At 39.2% G+C, this 25,009-nt stretch overlaps 1 protein-coding gene across 1 annotated transcript in view; it reads left to right on the forward strand.

The window, feature by feature from the left end:
* The window catches only part of ADCY10 (adenylate cyclase 10), a 194,853-nt gene that overhangs the window by 143,208 nt on the left and 26,636 nt on the right, over positions 1-25,009 (forward strand). The window contains exons 24-27 of the mRNA XM_049881318.1: positions 2,618-2,793; positions 5,148-5,304; positions 24,376-24,580; positions 24,659-24,755. Coding sequence (XP_049737275.1) covers positions 2,618-2,793; positions 5,148-5,304; positions 24,376-24,580; positions 24,659-24,755 — 635 coding nt within the window. The remainder of the gene's footprint in view (positions 1-2,617; positions 2,794-5,147; positions 5,305-24,375; positions 24,581-24,658; positions 24,756-25,009) is intronic.

Here is a 25,009-nt window from a genome sequence, read left to right on the forward strand (position 1 = left end):
TGCGGTCAGGTCTCCTATGCCAGGTATAGGGGATACAAAGGTTCAAGCAGACAAGACTTGTCCTCAAGGAGTTTCTAGTTAAGTGAGAGAGGTGACCAGGGTGATTAATACATAGTCCCTGACCTTGAGGCGTTCACGTGTTGCCGGAGGCAACAGACTCAAAAACAAATAATAAACCACAGTGTTAAATGTTATTGCGGTAGAGGCACCTACAAATTATTCTAACAGCAAAATCACCTGCTGGAGGTGAAGGTATGTGTGGGTGGCAGAGGGGTTGTTAGAAACTCTTCATGGAGGAGCTGACATTCTGCTGGAAGCTGAGGAATGAATAGCTAGCTATTTTCTAGATGGTGAAAGGGGAAGGGCATTCCTTGCAGAGGCAGCAGCATGGACAAAGGTGGGTGTGTTCAGACAGAGTCATTGTGTATGGATAGGAGGGGAGTGTTTGTGGTGGCAAATGCCAAAAGAGCCATTTGTGAACCACTGAGGGCTGTGAATTAACCCTGTATGTAGGGAGTTCTCATGGGCTTTTTTTGTTGTTGCAATTTTTAATATACTTCATGTTTTAGTGAAGTTTTAGTTTTACAGAAAAATTGCACAGAAAGTACAGAGAGTTCCCACATACCCCCGATCCTCCTGCCCATAGTTTCTCCTACTATTAACATCTTGTATTAGCATGGTGCTTTTCTCACAATTGATGAACCGATAATGGTATATTATTATTAACTAAAGTTCGTGGTTTCCATTAGGGTTCACTTTGTTTTGTACAGCCCTGAGGGCTTTGACAAATGTGTAATGTCCTGTGTCCACCACTACATACCATGCAGAATGGTTTCACTGCCCTTAAAATATGTTGTGCTTCACCCACTCAGCCTTGTCTCTGGAAACCACTGATCTTTTCACTGTCTCTATAGTTTTGCCTTTTCTAGACTGTCATATAGTTAGAGTCCTACAGGATGTAGTGCTTTCAGACTGACTTCTTTCATTTCTCTTGGGCTCTTAGACAGGAGTGGCATGATCACATTTGTGCCTGAGAAAGGTAGTGTTGGTGGCAGGGAGGAGAATGGAGACTGGTAAGGAGGCTCGTGTGATAATAGCGGCATTGAGACACAAGTAGGGCCTGAAGTAAGGTCTTGGCTGGAGAGAAGAGGACAGAGGTGACAGACACTTGGAAGGCAGAGTATACAGCATTTGGTCACCCATGAGAAGTGTGTGTGAGGGTGAAGATTAGGGAGGAGTTGAGGTTTTTCTCTGAGGATGCTGCATGGATGGAGAAGAAGACAAAGAAAGAGCAGGTTCGGGGAGGGAGGTATCAAGTTTACTTTGGGGACTTGGTAAACAGTGAATGCATTGCCTCTACTGCTCATAGGAGAAGCCTTTCTGGCTCTACTGAAAGGCAGCAAAATCCCCATGGCCTTTCATGCTGCTTGTGCATGTCCCGCTATGTTGCCAAAACTTAAGCTGGCTGCTAGCTTCTCAGCCAGAAAGCCAGGTTTCTGTAAAGAGAGGCAGGAGTTTTCCCAGCTTAGGAGAGGAGGCACCCACAGAGGCCCCAGGGATTTCCCTTGCCAAGAGGAAGAGCTTTTCCTCCTTTCACATTCTCTCTGGATCCTTGGCCTGAGGAAATAACATAGAAACCCTATGAAAGTAGAAGGGAAGGTTTTTCATAGCCCTCCTTCATAAGGAAATAATATTCATTACAAAAGTTCACCCATGGTTAACCTCTGACACAGTGAAATTGTGAGCGAGAAGCTTCTTTGGATTTTCTTAGTTGTCTTTGTCTCTCAGACTTTGTCACTCTGCCCTAAATGTCCACTATTACCACATAACTCCCAAGAGATTTGCATGCGATTGGGAGAAGGAATGGAAAGTTTGACTCAAAGGAATGAAGTGACTTTTATGATAAAATGTCAGACCTTGACGAAAAGTGGAGAAATATTTTGGAGATGGGATGAGGGCAGTGCTTTTTAGTCTCTGAAATCACAAGCCTTTCCAGAACAATGTCAGAGTGGGATAGGCATAGACTAGTCTTTAAGCCCATTACCAGGTCTGAGTAGCTTGCCTTCTCTACTAGTGATTCTCAAACTTGAACATGAGTAAGACTCAGCTGAGGAATATATGAAAATACATTTCCCCCGTGTCCTACCCACAGAGACCCAAATTTGCACTCTGGGGTGGGACTTAACAATTTGCATTTTCCACAATCACCTCAGGTACTTAGAACACAGGTGGGCAGTGGCTCTCTTTGAAAATCGAATGGAGAAGGGAGAACAGGCCTTCTTGCTAAATTTTGTTTTGGACCATGCTGTTGTTGTGTACCTTTGAGTTGATTCCAACTCATAATGACCCTATATGACAGAGTAGAACTGTCCCATAGGGTTTCCTAGGTTGTAATCTTTACAGAAGCAGATTGCCATGTCTTTTCTCCTGTAGAGCAGCTGGTTCATTCAAACCGCTGACCTTTCAGTTAGCAACCAAGTACTTAACCATTGTACTACCAGGGCCATAAGTCAGCTTTTTGATAAAAACCTCAAAAATATGTGTTGTTGAACATACTGACTGAGTCCAAATCATTGCTTTTCCTCTTTTCCCCTCTTTCCCTCTCATCTCTCTGCAGGTCTGTTTCAACATGGGCCACATGGTACTTGCCAAGAAAATGCTGAGGAAGGCACTGAAGCTCCTCAACAGAGTCTTTCCTTACACTTTATTCTCTCTGTTTCTCCATACCCACATCGAGAAAAACAGACACTTTCATTATTTGAATCAGCAGACCCAAGAGAGCCCACCTCATGGGTAAGGGAAGGAGCTGGGGAGAGCTGAAGTTCTCCTCTCACTCCCCAGAGGAGAGAGAATGACAGCCCCCAGAACCTGAGTTTCCGTGGGGTGCGATGACTCCTGCTTGGCTCTAACCAATCACCAGTCACTTTGGAGCAAGTGTGGGAGTGGCTCCTAGGCCAGGGCTGGGATGCCCCAGAGACTCTCACGGGCAGCTTTTGTCAAAGGGAATTCAGGTGACAAAAGCATAAGGGACCTTTTTGCAAGGTGAGCTCAATGCCCCACACCCTTCCTTCCGCCCCGCTAACCATTCCTGTTGCAACTGGAATCTGCACCACCACCCCGAGCCCTCTTCCGTTCAGTGTTAAGATACTGGATTTTGTCCCTGACCCAAATAAAAATAGCAGAACCTGAAGACTTCTGCCAAAGAGCAAAACTGCCTCCCTATCTAAGTATGTTGGTAGGGATGTGGGTTAGATGGGGGCATCCATCTGTCAAAACTGTACTGTTAATACTTATACATTTCAATGTATGTATATGTTATCTAGCAAAGAACTATTAAAAAAATTGTGGGAAACAGTGTGTAAAAGGGAAGATGAAATAAGAATGCTGATAGTTATTGAAACTGGGTGTTGGGTACATGAGGATTCATTATACACTTCTGTTTACTGTGTATATGTTTGAAATTTTCGATAATAGAAGTTTCTTCAAAAAATTCCACCTATATAGCAATTCATACTAAGGGAGATGCCACCTAGTTGGGGATCTGGAGAGCTACCAGACGACTTATCCTCCATCTTCCATATTGCAGCAATATTCCTACAGGTTCTGCCATGATACAGACGTGTGTTCCTGTGAGCAACCCTATCAAAAACTGCCTTCTGCAGCTTCCCAGGTGTTCCTTTAAATGTGGGAGATCCTGGGATGGAAATGAGGCAGAGTTGAGCTCCTTTGCAGGTTGAAGGTGGGCCCCTGGGAACACCTGCCTACTGCTGTGGAGACTCCAGGAAGAAGGAGGTGGGGAGAAGTTCAGTAGAGATCTTGCTGAGAAAAAAGAAGTAGGAATGTGGTTTACATACAGGGTTGTCAAAATACCTAGCTAAAATGGAATTTTAGATAAACAATGGATCATTTTTTTGTCTATGCATGTCCCATACAATATATATACTAAATTATTCATTTTGAAATTCAAATTGAACTGGGCATCTTTATTTTCATTTGGCAAATCTAACAACCCTAATTTACAACCACATTACGTAAAAAGAGCAAGAAGTACCTGCACAAAGGGAAAAGGTAAAAAGGTATTGAAGAGGAAGAAACTGTGGAGCTGTTGGCTTAAGCCAGTCACCAGTCAAAAGGCTCTCTCCTCTCTAACACAAGGACAATAAGAAACAACATTTTATGTCAGAGTTTCTACAGCTGACATGAATGTCCTCCATGTTATAACGGATTTTACCCTGTTCATGTTTCCTTAGAACCTTTTTTCAGAATCAATATCATCAATATCTAAAATGAAAGTAGCAGGAATACTTCTTTATTAAGCCACCCTACAATCTCCCTTCCTTCTTATCTTTATTTAAAACCTACTTTTTGAGAAATATTTCTAATTATACTTTGTTTTCTTAAATCACTAATGTTTCATCCATGTTGTTTAGGCTCCCTTTGTTTTAATCATAAATCTAAAGGATTTTTGGCTATATTATTAGTTAAATTGCCTGTTGTGGCTGGATCTTTGAGCCCAAACATTCTTTGGAGAAGGTAGTCCATCCTCCCCTTGAATATCTCCAGCACAGGATGTTCACGGCCTCCTGTGACATTCCATTCCTTTGTTGGGATTCAGTTGTTAAAAATTCTCATTTCCTTTGTTGAGCTAAGACCTGGTTCCTAATAGCAATGTGCAGTCTTCTACCTGACCGGGTAGATGGGTTTTTTAGTCCTGGCACCATTGCATTCTAGCTGTGTGACTTTGAGTTAATTATTTAACCTGTTTCAGTCTCACCTTCCCCATCTGTAAAATAGGATTAATTATTCCTCCCTCTTTTATATGGTTGTCTCCAGAATCAAATGTGATGAATGATATAAACGTGCTTTTTAAATAGCTTTCATTTAAATAACAATTAACCAGCGTGGGACAGGTGCTTTACATAAGTTATCTTAATCATCACAAAGTAGGTATCTTGGTCTCCATTTTACAATGGAGAAAACGTGCTTCATAAAAATCATTTAATGTGTTTGTTAGTCAGTGATGGAGGCAGGCCTCAAACTCGTGCAGTTTTGACTTCCAAGCCTGTAGTAAGAACACTGTGCCCTTGAGCTCCCCTAAAGCATAATGATGATTACCTTCTTCCTGTGTGTCTGTGTTTATCTAATAGGAAGAAGAGGTTGGCACAACTTTACCGGCAAACTGCCTGCTTCTCCTTGCTATGGAAGATTTATAGCTCAAATTATTTTTTTCACTACAAGTATTATGCCCACCTAGCCGCTATGATGCAAGTGAATACTGCACTGGAAACTCAAGATAATTTCCAGGTAGGTTATTTTTGCTGGTGGCACAGTGGTTAAGAGCTTGGCTGCTAACCAAAAGGCCGGAAGTTCGAATCCACCAGCCACTCCTTGGAAACCCCATGGCACAGTTCTACTCTGTCCTATAGGGTCGCTATTAGTCAGAATCAATTCAATGGCAATTTTTTTTTTTTTTTTCGGTAAAATAGTTTATGTCTTGCTTCTTAATGTCCAAATTTCGTTTGGAGAGAAAAACCTAGCAAAAGTCTATTAGGATTCAAAATCATGATATAACAAAAGCCTTCACAGCTAGATTGTTTTACTGAGGCCAGCATTTCTCAAATATTTTTATCTCAGGACCACTTTCTACCAGCACCGTCAGTTGCCTTTGAGTCAGTTCCAAGGCCAAAATAGGACCTTGAATTCATCCCACCTGACCTGAATTTTGAGACCATCTCAAGAATAGATTCGATGCACTGAACACTAATTATCGAAGACCAGAAAAGTTGTGGGAAGACATCAAGGACTTCATCCATGAAGAAAGTAAAAGGTCATTAAAAAGACAGGAAAGAAGGAAAAGACCAAAATGGATGTCAGAAGAGACTCTGAAACTTGCTCTTAAGTACAGAGTAGCTAATACAAATGGAAGATGAAATAAAAGAGCTGAACAGAAGATTTTGAAGGTGGCTTGAAGAAAGAAGGTCAAGTATTATGGTGAAATGTGAAGAGATCTGGAGTTAGGAAACCAAAAGGGAAGAACGTGATTGACATTTCTCAAGCTGAAAGAACTGAGGAGGAAAGTCAAGCCTCGAATTGAAATACAGAAGGATTCTAAAAATTGAAGGATGCAGGAAGCATGAAAAGAAGGAATATATATAGTCACTACACCAAAAAGAATTGGTCAATATTCAACCATTTAAGGAGCTAGCATATGATCAAGAACTGCTGCTACTGAAGGGAAGAAGTTTAAGCTACATTGAAGGCATCTGTGAAAAACAAGTCTCCAGGAATTTTCAGGATACCATTTGAGATATTTCAACAAACAGATTCAACACTGGAAGCATTACTTGTCTATGTCAAGAAATTTGGAAGACAGCTACCTGGCCAACCTACTGGAAGAGATCCATATCTGTGCCCATTTCAAAGAAGGGCAATCAAACAGAATGCAGAAATTATCAAATAATATCATTACTATCACTTGCTAGCAAAATTCTGCTGAAAATTAAAAAACAACTGCAGCATACATTGTCAGGGAACTGCTAGAAGTTCAAGCTGGAGTCAGAAGAGGACATGGAATGAGGGATATCACTGCTGTTGTCAGATGGCTCTTGGCTAAAAACAAAGAATGCCAGAAAGATGTCACCTGTGTTTTAGTGACTACATGATGACATTCGATTGTGTGGATCATAACAAATATTATGGATGATATTACAAAAAATGAAAATTCCAAGACAATTGTGCTCATGCAGAAATTGTACATAGATCAAGAGGCAGTTGTTTGAACAGAACAAGGGGATACTGCATGTTTTAAAATTAGAAACAGTATGTAGCAAGGTTATATCCTTTCATCTTACTTATTCAATCTGTATGCTGAACAATTTGAGAAACCGGATTATATGAAGAAGAATGTGGCGTCAGGATTAGAGGAAGACTCATTAACAATATGCAAATCACACAACATTGCTTGTTGAAAATGAAGACTATTTGAAGCACTTATTGATGAAGGTCAAAGACTACAGCCTTCAGTGCGGATTACATGTGAGTGTGAAGAAAACGGAAATCCTTACAACTGGACTGATAAACATCATGATAAATGGAGAGGAAATTGAATTTGCCAGTGATTTTATTTTACTTGGAAACCCTGGTGGTGTAGTGGTTAAGAGTTTGGCTACTAAGCAAAAGGTTGACAGTTCAAATCTACCAGGTGCTCCTTGAAAACCTGATGAGGTAGTTCTACTCTGTCCTGTAGGGTCTCCATGAGTTAGAATCACCTTGACAGCAGTGGTTTTTTTGTTTTGTTTATTCTACTTGGATCAACAATCAAAGTCCATGGAAGCAGCACCCGAGAAATCAAATGAGAGGCTGGAGCCAACATGGCGCTATGGACAGAAGCACCATGCTGTCCCTCTGCAGCAAAGACCCGAAAAACTAAGTAAAACAGATGCAAACGTCCATCCTGGAACTCTAAACATCAAATTAAGGAATAAAGAACTCAATCAAGCACCAAATGAAATAAGAAACTGACAGAGAACAGAGAACAAGGAGAGCTACAGAGTAGGAGAGCTACAGAGTGGAGGTCCCCTACCAGCTAATGTGGCATGGATTCCTCATTTTAGACCTCAGCCACCAAGGACTGAGGACAGGGAGTATGGGAAGGCAACCTCACGGAGCTCCCAACAGCAGACAGAGCAGCTGGAGGTAATCAGGGATCCTTCTTCCCTCTACATGATCTCTGCAGCTTTCCAACGTGCCTTGGTTTCTTGGCCAGAAGGACACCAACTCACTGCTGCCTAGGTCCACCCCATCCCCACCAGTTGGCCCCTTCGGCACCATTTTGTTTGTTTGTTGCTATTTTGGGGGATGCCTTTTTTGTTGCTTCTCTCTCTCCTTTCTTTTATCCAATCCACCTGGCCCATGTGCCATCCCCACCCCTTCTCATGGGCCTTGCTGCACTGCTTGGCTTGGGGGGCTAGTGGCACACAGCCTCCCCAGGTCTACACTACCGACACCAAACCAGCTCGCTCAGTGCCATATTTTTTACTTTGTTCATTTTTTCATTTTTTTTTCTGTTTCTTCTCTCTCTGTCTCCTTTCCTTCCTTCTGTCCATCTAGCCTTGTGTGCTGCTCCCAGCCCCCCCCCCGCCCCATTCTGGGTGGGCTGTGCTGTACACTCAGCTGGAGAGCCTCTGGTACACAGCCTCACCAGAACTGCGCTGCCCTCACAGGCCGGTTCCCTCAGCACCATCTTTTTTTTTTTTTCTTTATTCTTCCCCTTCTTCCTTGTCTTTCTCCTTCCCACCTAGGCTTTGTGCTGCCCCCGCCCCTTCCTGACAGGCTGTGCCATGCCACCTGGTGAGAGAGACATCAGCTTGCTGCCACCCCAATTCTGCCTAACCACCAACGGCCAGCACCACCATCACCATATTTATTTTTGTTGTTGTTGCTTTTATTTTTTGTTTGTTGGTTTCTTCTTTCTTTCCCCTCTTCCCTTTTTTTTCTCCCACCCACCCTGTCCTGTGTGATTCCCATGCCCCTTTTCGATAGGCTGAGCCACACCGCTCAGCTAGAGAGTCACCAGCACATGGCCTCGCTGGGTCTGCCCCACCCCCACCCACCAAATCTTACCTTACTGCATTTTATTTACATTTTTCTTTGTTCTTTTTTTTCTCTCTTCTTTCTCTGCTTTCACTCACCAACTTAGCTCTACATATCACATCCTCTCCCTTCCATCCTGCCTATCTGCACTGTATGATGAGTGCCACGCCCCTGAGTGGCACTGATGCAGTCCCCCAGCCCTGCCCTGCACTGCCCCTCAGCCCTGCCTTGTAGGCAACAGTTTGGGCCACAAACTACCCATAACCACCCTTTCACCCCTGCTGGACCCGCCCTGCCGCACCACAGCTGAGTGACCAGCACTGCCCACCTGGATAAGGTGGTAAGAAGTATTGTGCCCACAGATGAGCAAGCAACAAAGCACACACAGCCCACCTGCCAGACATAACCAAATGAAACAAAAAAGTAGGATGAAACAAACAAATCTACAATCCATAAGTGAAGAAAATAATTCCTGAATGTCTGGGACACGGCAGGCAATATCAAAACATATTTAAAAAAACAGGACAGGATGGCTCCAGAAAGCAACTGAAATAAAATACCAGGTGACCTTCTGGTAGAAGAAAAAGCAAGGAACTACCAGATAGAGATTTCAGAACTCTAATATTCAGAGTTCTCCAAGAAATGAGGAAATTGCAGACAAAAATAAGGAAAATAAAGACAAAATCAGGGAAAACACAGACAAAGCAATGGAATAATTCAGGAAAATAATAAAGGAACAAAATTCCGAAATAAATAAACAACTAGAAATCATACAAAAGCAATTAGAGGAGGCGGGGCCAAGATGGCAAAATAGCAAGATGTTTCCTGCAATCCTTACAACAAAGACCCGAAAATCAAGTGAAACAATTATATTTATGACAAGCTAGGAGCCCTAAACATCAAAGGCAAAGTTAGAAAACAGAGAAGCACGGGGAGGGAGAGACAGTTCAGAAATAGAGAGGAGTTACTGGATGGGAAACGTTGGGATCCCTCAGGCACCACTTCCGGGAGTGGCTGTGGTGGGCTAGTGTTAGCATTCAGCCACAGTTTCCTCATGGAGAAGCAGCCAGCTACACAGCCTACTTACACCTCTAGAACCAAAGAAGAACAGTGCTCTTGGCAAAAGCTAAGTGCCTGTGTATATTTTACCGCATCCCCAGCCCCCAAGCTGGCTTCAGTGGCTCGTGATTTCCCTTGGCCTGAGTTAGGCCATGTTGAGTACCCTGAGCCATCCTCCTGGCCTTGGAGTATGAATAAGTTCACAATTGGGGGAAAAGATAATTTGCCAGCTCCAATAACCAGGGGAGCTCAGGACAGAAGCGGCTCCTGTCCAGGCAAAAACAGTCCATGGACTTTGAATACCTTTTCCCCCTGCATGGACCTCTGTGGGCCAATTTCAGGAGAAAAGGCCCTTGTTGGCAGACTGCAACGGTTTCAGCTGTGCTGTGAAGAGGTGGGTGTTTGATATTTGACACTGCTTGCCTATTAAATAGGGTCCTCACCTACCCACATCAGGGGCAAAAGGACTGATGGTGGCTCCACTAAGGTTGCCCAGCCATCCATGACAGGTGTCCAAGGATAACTGGTACCTCCCAGTCCATACAAGCAAAAGCATTGTGTGTCCATGGTCCATCTGGAGAACCCACCCACCTGTACACTGTAGGGAAGAGGGACATGCTTTCCTCACAGAGATTCAGGGAATGGTTCTCAGCCCCCTGCCTTGTTCAGAGCATGGCCCCCTGCTGCAATCAGATACCAGTATATATGACAATCACCCCTGCCCCTCTAAGACTGTAGGACAGAGCCTGTACCGCAAACTTGATGGTCAGCTACCTGGACACCTGAACTGAATTCATACAAGAAAGGTGAATGGACTCCTAGACTGATATACCTGATAACAGCTCTAGCCATATGGTGACAGGATGTCAGAGCTTCAAAGGAGAAAATAATCAAGCAAGCTTGCTCAAGCAACCCATTTGGGCATATCAAAATAAAACAAAGCAAGAAGCTAGGATACAGTAAGCAAACATAAAATAAACTAATACAGTAACATATAGATGGCTCAGAGAAAACACTCAATATCAAGTCACGTAAAGAAACAGACCATGATCACCTCAACAAGCTCTCAAAACAAAGAATCAATGGATCTTCTGGATGAAGATGTCTTCCTGGAATTATCAGATGCAGAATTCAAAAGATTAATATACAGAACTCTTCAAGACATCAGGAATGAGATTAGGAAGGAGATCAGGTAATACGCAGAACAACCAAGGAACACATAGATAAAGCATTTGAAGAAATTAAAAAGGTTATTCAAGAACATAATGAAAAATTTAATAAACTGCAAGAATCCACAGAGAGACAGCAATCAGAAATTCAGAATATAAACAATAAAATGAAAGGATCAGACAACTCAATAGAAAGTCAGATGAGCAGATTGAAACACCAGATAAAAGAATTAAAAAAAATGAAAAAACCTTCAGAATCATGTGGCACTGTATCAAGAAAAATAACCTATAAGTGATTGGAGTACCAGAAGAGGGAGGGATAACAGAAAATTCAGAGAGAATTGTGGAAAATTTGTTGACAGAAAACTTCCCTGATATCATGAAAGATGAGAAGATATCTACCCAAGATGCTCCTCGAACTCCACGAAGGTAGGTTTTAAAAGAAAGTCACCGAGACATACTATAATCAAGCTTACCAACACCAAAGATAAAGAGAGAATTTTAAGAGCGGCTAGCGATCAATGAAAAGTCACCTACAAAGGAGGGTCAATAATAATAAGCTTGGACTATGTGGCAGAAACCATGCAGGGAAGAAGGCAATGGGATAACTTATATAAAAAAATTGAAGGAAAAAAATTGCCAGCCAAGAATCATATATCCACCAAAACTGTCTCTCAAATACGAAGGTGAAGTTAGGACATTTCCAGATAAACAGAAGTTTAGGGAATTTGTAAAAACCAAACTAAGACTACAAGAAATACTAAAGGGAGTTCTAGTTCTTTGATTAGAAAATCAATAATACCAGATATAAATCCAAGAGTAGAACACTGGACAGAGCAATCACATGTCAACCCAGACAAGGAAATTACGAAAATAAATTAAGATTAAAAAAACACTCAAAACAGGGAAACAGTGATGTTATTATGTAAAAGAAGACAACATTAAAATAATAAAGAGGGACTAAGAAATGTAGTCATAGATCTGTCCTATGGAGAGGAAGACGAGGCGATATAAGGAAATAAAAGTTAGGTTTAAACTTAGAAAAATAGGGGTAAATATTAAGGTAACCACAAAGGAGACTAACTGTCCTACTCATTAAAATAAAATACAAGAAAAAAATAGAGACTCAGCAGAAAAACAATCAACAACAACAAAGAAGAGGAAAAGACAATATATAAAGATAAACTACTCAACACAAAAAATTAAGTGGGAAAAAGAAACTGTCAACAACACTCAAAAAAAGGACATCAAAATGACAGAACTAAATTCATACCTATCCATAATTACGCTGAATGTAAATGGACTAAATGCGTTGATAAAGAGACAGAGAGTGGCAAAATGGATAAAAAAACATGATCCATCTATACGCTGCCTACAAGAGACACTCCGTAGCCTTAGAGACACAAACAAACTAAAACTCAAAGGATGGAAAAAATGTATATATCAAGCAAACAACAATCACAAAAGAGCAAGAGTGGCACTATTAATTTCAGACCACATAGACTTTAAAGTTAGATCCACCACAAAGGACAGGGAAGGACAGTATATAATGATTAAAGGGACAATATGCCAGGAGGATACAACCATATTAATTATTTATGCACCTAATGACAGGGTTGCAAGATACATAAAAGAAACTCTAACAGCATTGAAAAATGAGATAGACTGCTCCACAATAATAGTAGGAGACTTCAACACACCACTTTCGGTGAAGGACAGGACATCCGGAGAGAAGCTCAATAAAGACATGGAAGATCTAAATGCCACAATCAACCAAGTTGACCTCATAGACATATACAGAACACTCCACCCAATAGCAGCCAAGTATACTTTCTTTTCTAGTGCACATGGAACATTCTCTAAAATAGACCACATATCGGGTTAGAAAGCAAGCCTTAGCAGAATCCAAAACATTGAAATATTACAAAGCATCTTCTCTAACCATAAAGCCACAAAAGTAGAAATCAATAACAGAAAAAGCAGGGAAAAGAAATCAAACACTTGGAAACTGAACAATACCCTGCTTAAAAATGACTGGGTCATAGAAGACATTAAGGATGGAATAAGTAAATTCATAGAATCCAATGAGAATGAAAACACTTCCTATCATAACCTTTGGGACACAGTGAAAGCAGTCAATTTACATCAGAGGTCAATTTACATCAACAAATGCAAACATCCAAAAAGAAGAAAGGGCCAAAATCAAAGAATTATCCCTACAACTTGAACAAATAGAAAGAGGGCAGCAACAGAAACCCTCAGGCAGCAAAAGAAAGCAAATAACAAAAATGAGGCAGAATTAAATGAAATAAAAAACAGAAAGACTTAACAAGACCAAAATCTTGTTCTTTGAAAAAATTAACAAAATTGATAAACCATCGGCCAAACTGACAAATAAGAAATGAGATGGGCGGTATTACAACAGACCCAAATGAAATTAAAAGAATCATATCAGATTACTACGAAAAAATGTACTCTAACAAATTTGAAAACCTAGAAGAAATGGATGAATTCTTAGAAACACACTACCTGCCCATACTAACACAAACAGAGGTAGAATAACTAAATAGACCCAAAACAAAAGAAGAGATTGAAAAGGTAGTCAAAACTTTCCCAAGAAAAAAAACCCTGGCCTGGACGGCTTCACTGCAGAGTTCTACCAAACTTTCAGAGAGGACTTAACACCACAACTACTAAAGGTATTTCAGAGCATAGAAAAGGATGGAATACTCCCAAACTCATTCTATCCCTGACACCAGAACCAGGTAAAGACACAACAACTACAAAAAAAGAAAATTACAGACCTATATCCCTCATGAAAGTAGATGCAAAAATCCTCACCAAAATTCTAGCCAATAGAATTCAACAACATATCAAAAAAATAATTCATCATGACCAAATGGGATTCATACCAGGTATGCAGGGATGGTTCAACATTAGAAAAGCAATTAAAGTAATCCATCATATAAATAAAACAAAAGGGAAGAATCACATGATTTTATCAATTGATGCAGAAAAGGCATTTGGCAAAGTTCAACACTCATTCATGATAAAAAAAAAGTTTCAGCAAAACAGGAAGAGAAGTAAAATTTTCAACAGAGTAAAGGACATTTATGCAATGCCAACAGCCAATATCATCCTGAATGGAGAGAGTCTGAAAGCATTCCCCTTGAGATCAGGAAGCAGACAAGGATGCCGTTTATCACCACTCTTATTCAACATTGTGCTGGAGGTCCTAGCCAGAGCAGTTAGGCTAGATAAAGAAATAAAGTGCATCCAGATTGGCAAAGAAGAATTAAAAGTATCTCCATTTGCAGATTCTGTGAGCCTATACACAGAAAACCCTAAGGAATCCTCAAGAAAACTACTAAAAGTAATAGAAGAGTTCAGCAGAGTATCAGGATACAAGATAAACATACAAAAATCAGTTGGATTCCTCTACACCAACAAAAGGAACATCGAGGAGGAAATCACCAACTCAATGCCATTTACAGTAGCCCCCAAGAAGATAAAATACTTAGGAATAAATCTTACCAGAGATTTAAAAGACCTGTACAAAGAAAACTACAAAACACTTCTACAAGAAACCAAAAGAGACCTACATAAGTGGAAAAACGTACCTTACTCATGGGTAGGAAGACTTAACATTGTAAAACTGTCTATTCTACGAAAAGCCATCTATAGATACAATGCAATTCCGACCCAAATTCCAACGACATTTTTTAATGAGATGGAGAAATAAATCACCAACTTCATATGACAGGGAAATAGGCCCCGGATAAGTAAAGCATTACTGAAAAAGAATGACAAAGTGGGAGGCCTCACACTACCTGATTTTAGAACATATTATACCCCCACTGTAGACAAAACAGCCTGGTACTGGTACAACAACAGATACAGACACCAGTGGAACGGAATTGAGAATCCAAACATAAATCCATCCACATATGAACAGCTGATATTTGACAAAGGCCAAAAGTCACTTAAACGGGAAAAAGACAGTCTCTTTAACAAATGGTGCTGGCATAACTGGCTATCCATCTGCAAAAAAATGAAACAAGATTCATACCTGATACCATGCGCAAAAACCTACTCAAAATGGAACAAAGACCTAAACGTAAAATCTAAAACTATAAAGATCATGGAAGAAAAAATAGGGACAATGCTAGGAGCCCTAATATATGCCATAAACAGTATACAAAACATTACTAACAATGCAGAAGAGAAAGTAGATAACTGGGAGCTCCTAAAAACTGAACACCTATGCTCATCCAAAGACTTCACCAAAAGAGTAAAAAGACTAGCTACAGACTGGGAAAAAGTTTTTAGCTATGACATTTCTGATCAGCATCTGATCTCTAAAATCTACATGATACTACAAAAACTCAACTGCAAAAAGACAAATAACCCAATTAAAAAATGGGCAAAGAATATGAGCAGGCACTTCACTAAAGAAGACATTCAGGTAGCTAACAGAGGAAATGCTCATGATCATTAGCCATTAGAGAAATGCAAATCAAAAGTATAATGAGATTCCATCTTACTCCCACAGGGCTGGCATTAATCCAAAAAACACAAAATAATAAATGTTGGTGAGGTTGTGGAGAGACTGGAAGACTAAGACTAATACACTGGTGATGGGAATGTAAATGGTACAACAACTTTGGAAATTGATTTGGTGCTTCCATAGAAAAGAAAAAAAAAAAGAATTTTTTTTTTCTTTTCTAAAAAGCTAGAAATAGAAATACCATTCGATCCAGCAATCCCACTCCTTGGAATATATCCTAGAGAAATAAGAGCCTTTACAAGAACAGATATATGTACACTCATGTTCACTGCAGCATTGTGTACAACAGCAAAAAGACGGAAGCAACCAAGGTGCCCATCAACGGATGAATGGATAAATAAGTTATGGTATATTCATACAATGGAATACTACACATTGATAAAGAACAGTGATGAATCTGTAAAACATTTCATAACATGGAGAAATCTGGAAGGTATTATGCTGAGTGAAATTAGTGAGTTGCAAAAGGACAAATATTGTATAAGACCACTATTATAAGAACTGGAGAAATAGTTTAAACTGAGAAGAAAATATTCTTTGACGGTTACCAGAGAGGGGAGGGAGGGAAGGAGGGAGGGAGCATTCACTAATTAGATAGTAGGTAAGAATTATTTTAGGTGAAGGGAAAGACAACACAATACAGGCGAGGTCAGCACAAGTGGACTAAACTAAAAGCAAAGAAGTTTCCTGAATAAACTGAATGCTTCGAAGGCCAGTGTAGCAGGGGTGGGGGTTTGGGGACCTTGGTTTCAGGGGTTACCAAAGCCAATTGGTATAATAAAATCTATTAAGAAAACATTCTCCATCCCCCTTTGGTGGTGGCTTCTGGGGTCTTAAATGCTAGCGAGTGGCCATCTAAGATTCATGAATGGGTCTCAACCCACCTGGAGGAAAGTAGAATGAAGAACACCAAAGACACAAGGTAATTATGAGCCCAAGAGACAGAAAGGACCACATAAACCAGAGACTACATCATCCTGAGACCAGAACTAGATGGTGCCTGGCTACAACTGTGAGCATAACAGAGAACCCCTGAGGGATTGGGAGAGCAGTGGGATGCAGACCCCAAATTTTCATAAAAAGACCAGACTTAATGGTCTGACTGAAACTACAAGAACTCTGGAGGTCATGGTCCCCAGACCTTCTGTTAGCCCAAGACAGAAAGTATTCCCAAAGCCAAGTCTTCAGACAGGGATTGGACTGGGCTCTGGGATTGAAAATGATACTGGTGAAGAGTGAGCTTCTTGGATCAAGTAGACACATGACAGTATGTTGGCAGCTGCTGTCTGGAGGGGAGATGAGAGGGCAGACAGGGTCAGAAGCTGGTTGAATGGACACGAAAATAGAGAGTGGAGGGAAGGACTGTGCTGTCTCATTAGGTGGAGAGCAATTAGGAGTATATAGCAAGGTGTATATAAGTTTTTGTAAGAGACTGACTTGATTTGTAAACTTTCACTTAAAGCACAATAAAAATTAAAAAAAAAAAGATTAGAAATTCAAAAGATAAACAACAAGACTACAGAAATAGTGCCATAGAAGCTTTTAGAAGCAAATTTGAAACAATGGAAGGCAGAATCAGTGAAATTGAAATTCTTGTATACCATTTTCTTTGAGGAGCAATCAGAAAAAAGAATGAAGAAAATAAAGAAACCCTAATAACGAAGTGGGACACAATCAAAAGCAAAATTTGCGTGTAACTAGAATTCCAGAACAGGGAAAGAATATGGAAAACACAGAGGATCATTGAAAATTTGTTGACAGAAAACTTCCCAAATATCATTAAAGACCTGAAGTCTACCATCCAAGAAACAGAACAAACCACATATAAGACAGACCCAAAAAGAAAATTATTGAGACATATCATAATCACACTCGTTAAAACCAAAGGCAAAGAAAAAATCCTGAAAGCAGCTCAAGAAAAATGAAAAGTCACATAAAAGGGGGAAACAATAAGACTAAGCTCTAATCACTCAGCAGAAACTATGCAGGCAAGAAGATAATGGGATGACATATATACAATCTTGAAAGAAAAAAACTGCCAACCAAGAATAATATATACTGCAAAACTCTTGCTCAAATATAATGGCAAAATTAGGACACTTTCAGACAAACAGAATTAAGGGAATATGTAAAAACCAAATCAAACTTACCAGAATTATTAGAGGGAGTCATTCAATTAGAGAATAAACAACATTAGACAACAACCTGAATCAAGGACACAGGACAGCATTAGCCAGATACCAACCTAGGTAATGAACTCTCAAGGATAAAACAAAGCTAAAAGATTTACAGTAGGGAACCAGAGACGTCAGTCTGTAAATAACAACAATGTCACAGTAATAAAAGAAGGGATAAATGGTGTAGGTATAGAACTTTCAAATGAAGAAGAAATCAAGGCAATATCAAGTAATAAAAGACTAGTTTAAACTTAGGAAGATAGGGGTAAATTTCAAGGTAATCACAAAGAAAGCTAACAAACCTACTCATCAAAATAAAGAAGAAAAACATAAAGTCTCAGTAAAAACAAAATCTACAAAAACAAAAGAAATGAAAAAAAAAATCCACAAACAAAAGTAATTCAGTACAAAGAGTAAGAGGAACAAAGAAAACGTCAGCACCATACACACACCAAAGAAGCCCTACAAAGGGACAGCAATAAACTCACATCTGTCAATAATCACGCTGAAGGTAAATGGCTTAAATTCACCCATAGAAAGACAGTGACAGAGTGAAATTAAAAAAAAAAAAAAAAGGACCCATCAATATGTTGTCTACAAGAGACACACTTTAGAAACAAAGACATAAATATATTAAAAATCAAAGGATGGAAAAAATATCAAGCAACAGCAACCTAAAGAGAGCAGGAGTGGCAATAATAATCTCAGATAAAATAGATTTTTAAACAAAAGCCACCATAAAAGACAAGGAAGGACATCATATAATAATTAAAGGGACAATCGACCATAAGGACATAACCATAATAATGACAGAGCTCCAAAATACATAAAACAAACTCTAACAGCATTGAAAAGAGAAATTGACAGTTCCACAATAATAGTAGGAGACTACACCACTCTTGGTAAAGGACAGATCATCTAGAAAGAAACTCAACAAAGATATGGAAGATCTAAGGGTCACAATCAACCAACTTAACCTCATATATATAGCACATTCCACCCAACAGCAGTGAAGTACACATTCTTTTCCAATGCACACGAACGTTCTCCAGAACAGGCACAAAGCAACCCCCCCAAAAATCCAAAACATTGAGATGATACAAAGGACCTTCTCTGACCACAATGCCATAAAAGTAGAAATTAACAAGAAGAGGAAGGAAAAAAAATCAAATACATGGAAATTGAATAACACCATGCTTAAAAATCACTGGGTAATACAAAAAATGAAAGATGGAATGAAAAAATTCATAGAACCAAACAAGAGTGAAAACACATCATACCAAAACCTGTTGGACTCAGTAAAGGCAGTACTGAGAGGGCAATTTATAGCAATAGAGCACACGTTAAAAAAAAAAAAAAAGGGGAGGGGGACAAAATAAAAACATTAGCTATAAAACTTGAACGAATGGAAAGAGAATGGCAAACAAAGCCTACAGCCACCAGAAGAAAGGAAATAATAAAGATCAGAGCAGAAATAAATGAAATAGAGAATAGAAAAACAATAGAAAGACTTAACAAAACCAAAAGTTGGCCATTTGAAGGGATCAACAAAATTGACAAACCACTGGCCAAACTAACAAAGGAAAAACCGAGGAGGACACAAATAACCCAAATAAGAAATTAAATGGGGGACATTACAACAGATCCAACTGAAATAAAGTGTCATAACAGTGTATTATGAAAAACTATACTACAAGAATTTTGAAAACCTAGAGGAAATCAATCAATTTCAGGAAACACTACCTACCTAAACTGACACAAACTGAGGTTGAAAATATGAACAGACCCATTAGAAGACTGAAAAGGTAATAAAAAACAAACAAGCAAACAAAAAATCTCCCAACAACAACAACAAAAACCCTGACCCAGATGGCTTCACTGGAGAATTCTACCAAATATTCAGAAAAGAGCTTGTGCCAGTACTACTATTCAGAGCATAGAAAAGGAAGGGATCCTTCAGAATTCATTCTATGAAGCCAGCATTTGGTATCAGCTTAACTCTGATACCAAAACCAGACAAAGACACCACAAAAAAGCAAATTACGGATCAGTATCTCTCGTGAATACAGATGCAAAAATTCGTCAACAAAATTCTAGCCAATAGAATTCAGCATCATATCAAAAAAATAATACACCCTGACCAAGTGAGATTCATACCAGGCATGCAAGGATGATGCAACATTAGAAAATCAATCAATGTAATCCACCACGTAAATAAAACAAAAGAATCACATGGTCATCTCAGTCAATACAGAAAGGGTGTTCAACACTCATTCCCAATAAAAACTCTCAATAAAATAAGTATACAAGGGAAATTCCTCAACATAATAAAGGGCATCTCTACAAAACCAATAGCCAACATCATTCCTAAGGGAGAGAGGCTGAAAACAGAAACAAGACAAGGATGCCCTTTATCACCACTCCTATTTAATATTGTGCTGGAAGTCCTAGCTACAGCAATAAGGCAAGAAAAAGAAGTAAGGGACATCCAAATTGGTAAGGAGGAAGTAAAACTGTCCTTATTTGCAGATGATATGATACTATATGTAGAAAACCCAAAAGACTCCATCAGCAAATAACTGGAACTAATAGAAAGATTCAGCAGAATATCAGAGTACAAGGTAAACGTACAAAAATCAGTTGGATTCCTATACACCAATAAAGAGAATGACAAAAAGGAAATTAGGAAAACAATACCATTTATAATAGCTAAAAAAACCCCAAAATACTTAGGAATAAATCTAACTAAGGATGTACAAGACCTATACAAAGAAAACTACAAAACACTACTGCAAAAAAACAAAAGAGAGCTACATAAATAGAAAAACATACCATGCTCATGGATAGGTAGACTTGACATTGTGAAAACGTCAATTCTACTCAAAGTAATCTACAAATATGATGCAGTCCCAATCCAAATACCAACAGCATTCTTTAAAGAGATAGAAAAACTAATTGTTAACTTTATATGGAATGGGAATAGTCCCTAGATATCTAAAGCGCTATTGAAGAAGAAGAATAAAGTAGCTACGGCCGTCAAAACAGCCTGGTACTGGTACAGTGACAGACATATTGACCAGTGGAAAATTCATCCACCTACGGTCACCTAATCTTCGACAAAGGCTCAAAGTCCATCAAATGGGGCAAAACTGGATGTCCATCTGTAAAAATATGAAACAGGACCCACACCTCACACCATACAAAAAACTAATTCAAAATGGATCAAAGACTTACATATAAAACCCAAAACTATTAAGATCATAGAAGAAAAAATAGGATCAATGCTAAAGTCCCTAATACATGGCATTAACAGAGGACAAGCCATAACTAACAATACATAAACACCAGAAGATAAGCTAGATAATTGGGGATTTTCTTAAGTTAAACACTTATGCTCATCACAAGGCTTCACCAAAAGAGTAAAAAGAGAACCTAGACTGGGAGAAAATGTTTGGCTATGACAAATCCGACAAAAGTCTAATCTCTAAAATCTACAAGATAATCCAATACCTCTACAACAAAAAGACAAATAATCCAGTTTAAAAATGGGCAAAAGATATGAACAGACACTTCACCAAAGAAGACATTCAAGTGCCTGACAGGCACATGAGGAAATGCTCGTGATCACCAGCCATTAGAAAAATGCAAATCAAAACCACAATGAAATACCATCTCACCCTGACACTACTGGCATGAACCAAAAAAGAAAATAACAAATGTTGGAGAAGCTGCAGGGAGATTTGAACTCTTACGCACTACTGGTGAAAATGCAAAGTGATCCAGCCATTTTGGAAAACGATATGGAAAAGTATTTGGAAAACCAGAAATAGAAATACCATATGATCCAGCAATCCTACTCCTAGGAATGTAACCTAGAGAAATAATAGCCATCACACGAATAAACATATGTACACCCATGTTCATTGCAGCGTTATTCACAATAGCAAAAAGATGGAAACAACCTAAGTGTCCATCAACAGATGAATGAATAAACAAATAATGGTAAGTGCACACAATGAAATACTACAGAAAGATAAAGAACAATGATGAATCCACAAAATATCTCACAACACGGATGAATCTGGAGGGTATTATGCTGAGTGAAATAAGTCAATCACAAAAGAACAAGTATTGTATGAGACCACTATTATAAAAACTCATGAAAAGGTTTACACACAAAAACAATCTTTGATGGTTACTAGGGAGGGAGGGGTGGGGAGGGAAAAACATTAACTAGACAGTAGGCAAGTGGTAACTTTGGTGAAGGGTAAGACAGTACACAATACTGGGGTAACTAGAACAACTTGACCAAGGGAAGGTCATGGAAACTCCATAGACACATCCCAACTAATTTGCTCTGTTAACCTTCATCTAAAGTACAATGAGAAATTATATATATATATATATGTACGTATGTATGTATGTATATACACATATATATGACTCAAACAATGTATTGCATTTGGCAAAGTGGCTACAAAAAACCTCTTTAACATTTTAAAACACAAAGATGTTATTTTGATGACTAAGGCTCATCTGACCCAAGCCGTGATCTTTTCAATTGCCGCACATGCATGTGAATTTTCAATAATGATGAAGACTGAAGAAGAATTGATGGATTGGTGCTGTGGTTTTGGCAATGAATATTTAATATACTGTGAATTGCTAGAAGAATGAACAAATCAGTCTTAGGTATACAACCATAATGTTCTTTAGAAGTTAGGATGGCGAGACTTGGACTCACTTACTTTGGACCTGTCATCAGGGACGACCAATCACTAGAAAAAGACATCATGTTTCATAAAGTAGAGGACCAATGAAAATGAGGAAAACATTCGATGAGATGGAGTAACGCAATAGCCAAAACAATGGACTCAAACATACCACCGAACATGAAGAAGGCACAGGACTGAGCAACATTTCATTCTGTTATAGGACCGGACGGCAACTGACAACAATTTAACCATTCACTCTTTAACTCAGCACCCTATTTTATTAGCTCTTACGACCACCTAGCATTTTCTTATTTGTAAACTCCAAGACAGCAGAGATCTTTTCTGCTGTCTTATTCACATCCTGAGCACCTAAAACAGCTCCTGGCACATAGTAGGTGCTCAGTAAATATTTATTGAATGAAACACTTGTCCTCCACACCTGGGACTATCTTCTTAAAACAATGGTAGAATTGAGAGGTGAGGAGAAAAAAATGGAAAAGTCAAAATTGGAAAATGAATCAAAATATACTTAATAACAAGATGATGGTGACCGAGGGCAGTACAGCAGGGCAGATGCTCCACTCTATGTTCAGAAGCAGAGGAGTCACTCAGTGTAGGATAATAACCTACTCCTAACTTATCTTGCATCCATGACAATAGTAAAAAATCTACTATCTATTTTCTGCATTAATGATTTACGTCTGGCAGTAAGGAAAACCAAGGTATGAGGAAAGAGTAACGTTGGCTGTGATGGTTAAGGTTATATGTCAACTTGGCTAGGCCATGATTCTCAGTGGTTTGGCAATTATATAACAAAGTAAATTAGCAGTTATGTAATGATGTACTTTGGCTGTTATGTAATGATGTAGTCATCTTCCATTTTCTGGTCTGATGTGGTCATCCTCCATTTTTGCATAATGCTGATTTTTACATAATAACTTAGTCTTTGGAAGCTAACCATGTCCATAAGTGAGAAGTGTGTGTAGGTGAGAGCCAAGAGAATGGTGCTCAGAATTCTACCTATCTGCAGTGTGACCACTGGAAAGCCACATAACCTCAGAGCCTTGTATCCTCCTCAAAATTCTCTTGGTCCAAATCCACAAAATCCCAGGCTTTATTGTAACTTTGGATTTTTCATTTCACCAACAATTCTCTCTCCTTCTGACTTTCTCTTCCTTCTGACAGCAATATCTGAAGCATGTTCCAAACCAAGAATAAAGGAATTCCTAAGGTTGACTTTGTAATTTAGGACCTGCGTTTAATACAGAATTTGTGAACTGGTTATTTTGTGTGATTTGAGGAATTCTAGAAAAAACTCCATTTCTCCAAAATGACTCACCCACCTAATTGCCCCAAATGCCTAACACTTCTACCTTTAGAAATTCTATGTGTCTCCTGTCCGTATCTTTCAAAGCTATTTAAATGTATTGGTTTTTTTTGGATAATAAATTGCTTCTTTCAAATAAAATATTTTTCCCTCACCCTTCTCTAAACATCTGTTTGGGAGCAAATTTATCACTTTAAAGAGTTGTTTAAAGAGTAAACGACTTCTCTCAAATCTCCAAATTAGATTTAGAACTTTTTAAAAAGCAAACAAACCAAACTTACTTTTTTGTTAAATTATATATGCTTTATATATTTTCACAAGCAAGTAATATATGCTTGTTAAAATATTACAGTAAAGTAAAAAATAAAGTCCCTCTTCTTCCTCAAACACCTTCTCTGCCCAACAACTACTGTATACACTTTGCAGTGTATCCTTTCAAAGGCTTTTTGCTATGTAATCAGGTATCTACATACATAAGCTATTGCTTTTATCTTTCACAAAAATTTTAAAAGTCTTACATTTTACATTTTACTTAAGCATTCTGTGGGCATGATGTGTCATCGAGCTTGTCCTGGGGAATCCAAAAAATAGGTGGTAGAAACCCAATTTGATTTCTGTTCTAAGCTCATGGCTTTGGCCAAATGACCTGCTCATTCGCAAGCTTAATAAACAAATGTTTACTGGCAGACATAGGCTAATGTCCCTGGGCTTTCTGCTTTGGATTCCATCTCAGTCTTGCCCCTTCTTTCCTCTACTGCTGCCCTTTCAGATCATTAAGGCGTACCTGGACTATTCACTGCACCATCAGCTGGCTGGCTACCAAGGCATATGGTTCAAGTACGAAATCATGGCCATGGAGCAGATCTTCAACCTCCCCCTGAAAGGCGAGGGCATTGAAATCGTGGCATATGTGGCCGAAACACTGAGCAACGTCAAGCTCCTGATGGGTCATCTTGACTTGGCCATTGATTTAGGTAGGGGCTGGCTGGGCAAGGAGGGACATGAAGATGCAAGTAATGCCCTGAAATACACTGAAATTGTTTTCTCCCTAGGCTCCCGAGCCCACAAGATGTGGGCACTGCTCCGAAATCCCAGCAAACACTATCTGGTCCTCTGCAGACTTAGTAAATCTCTCCTCTTGAAATGCAGGTATATACCTTAAGACATTTTCCAGAGTTAGGATGAAGCCATATTAACTGAATGTTCGGGGCTTACTTTACCCCATCCATGGAGTGAGTAAGGGAGTACAATTTACAGTAAGGTGATGTAAATGATAATCACCATCCAGCCTTGGAGACCCTATGGGCAGTTCTACTCTGTCCTATAGGGTTGCTATGAGTTGAGATTGACTCGGTAGCAGTGGGCGGTAGTGGTGGTTTCCTTTGGGTACCATTGTTTTCTTA

Source organism: Elephas maximus, chromosome 3 (genome assembly GCF_024166365.1).
Source record: "Elephas maximus indicus isolate mEleMax1 chromosome 3, mEleMax1 primary haplotype, whole genome shotgun sequence".
In the NCBI taxonomy this organism is placed as follows: Eukaryota; Metazoa; Chordata; class Mammalia; order Proboscidea; family Elephantidae; genus Elephas; species Elephas maximus.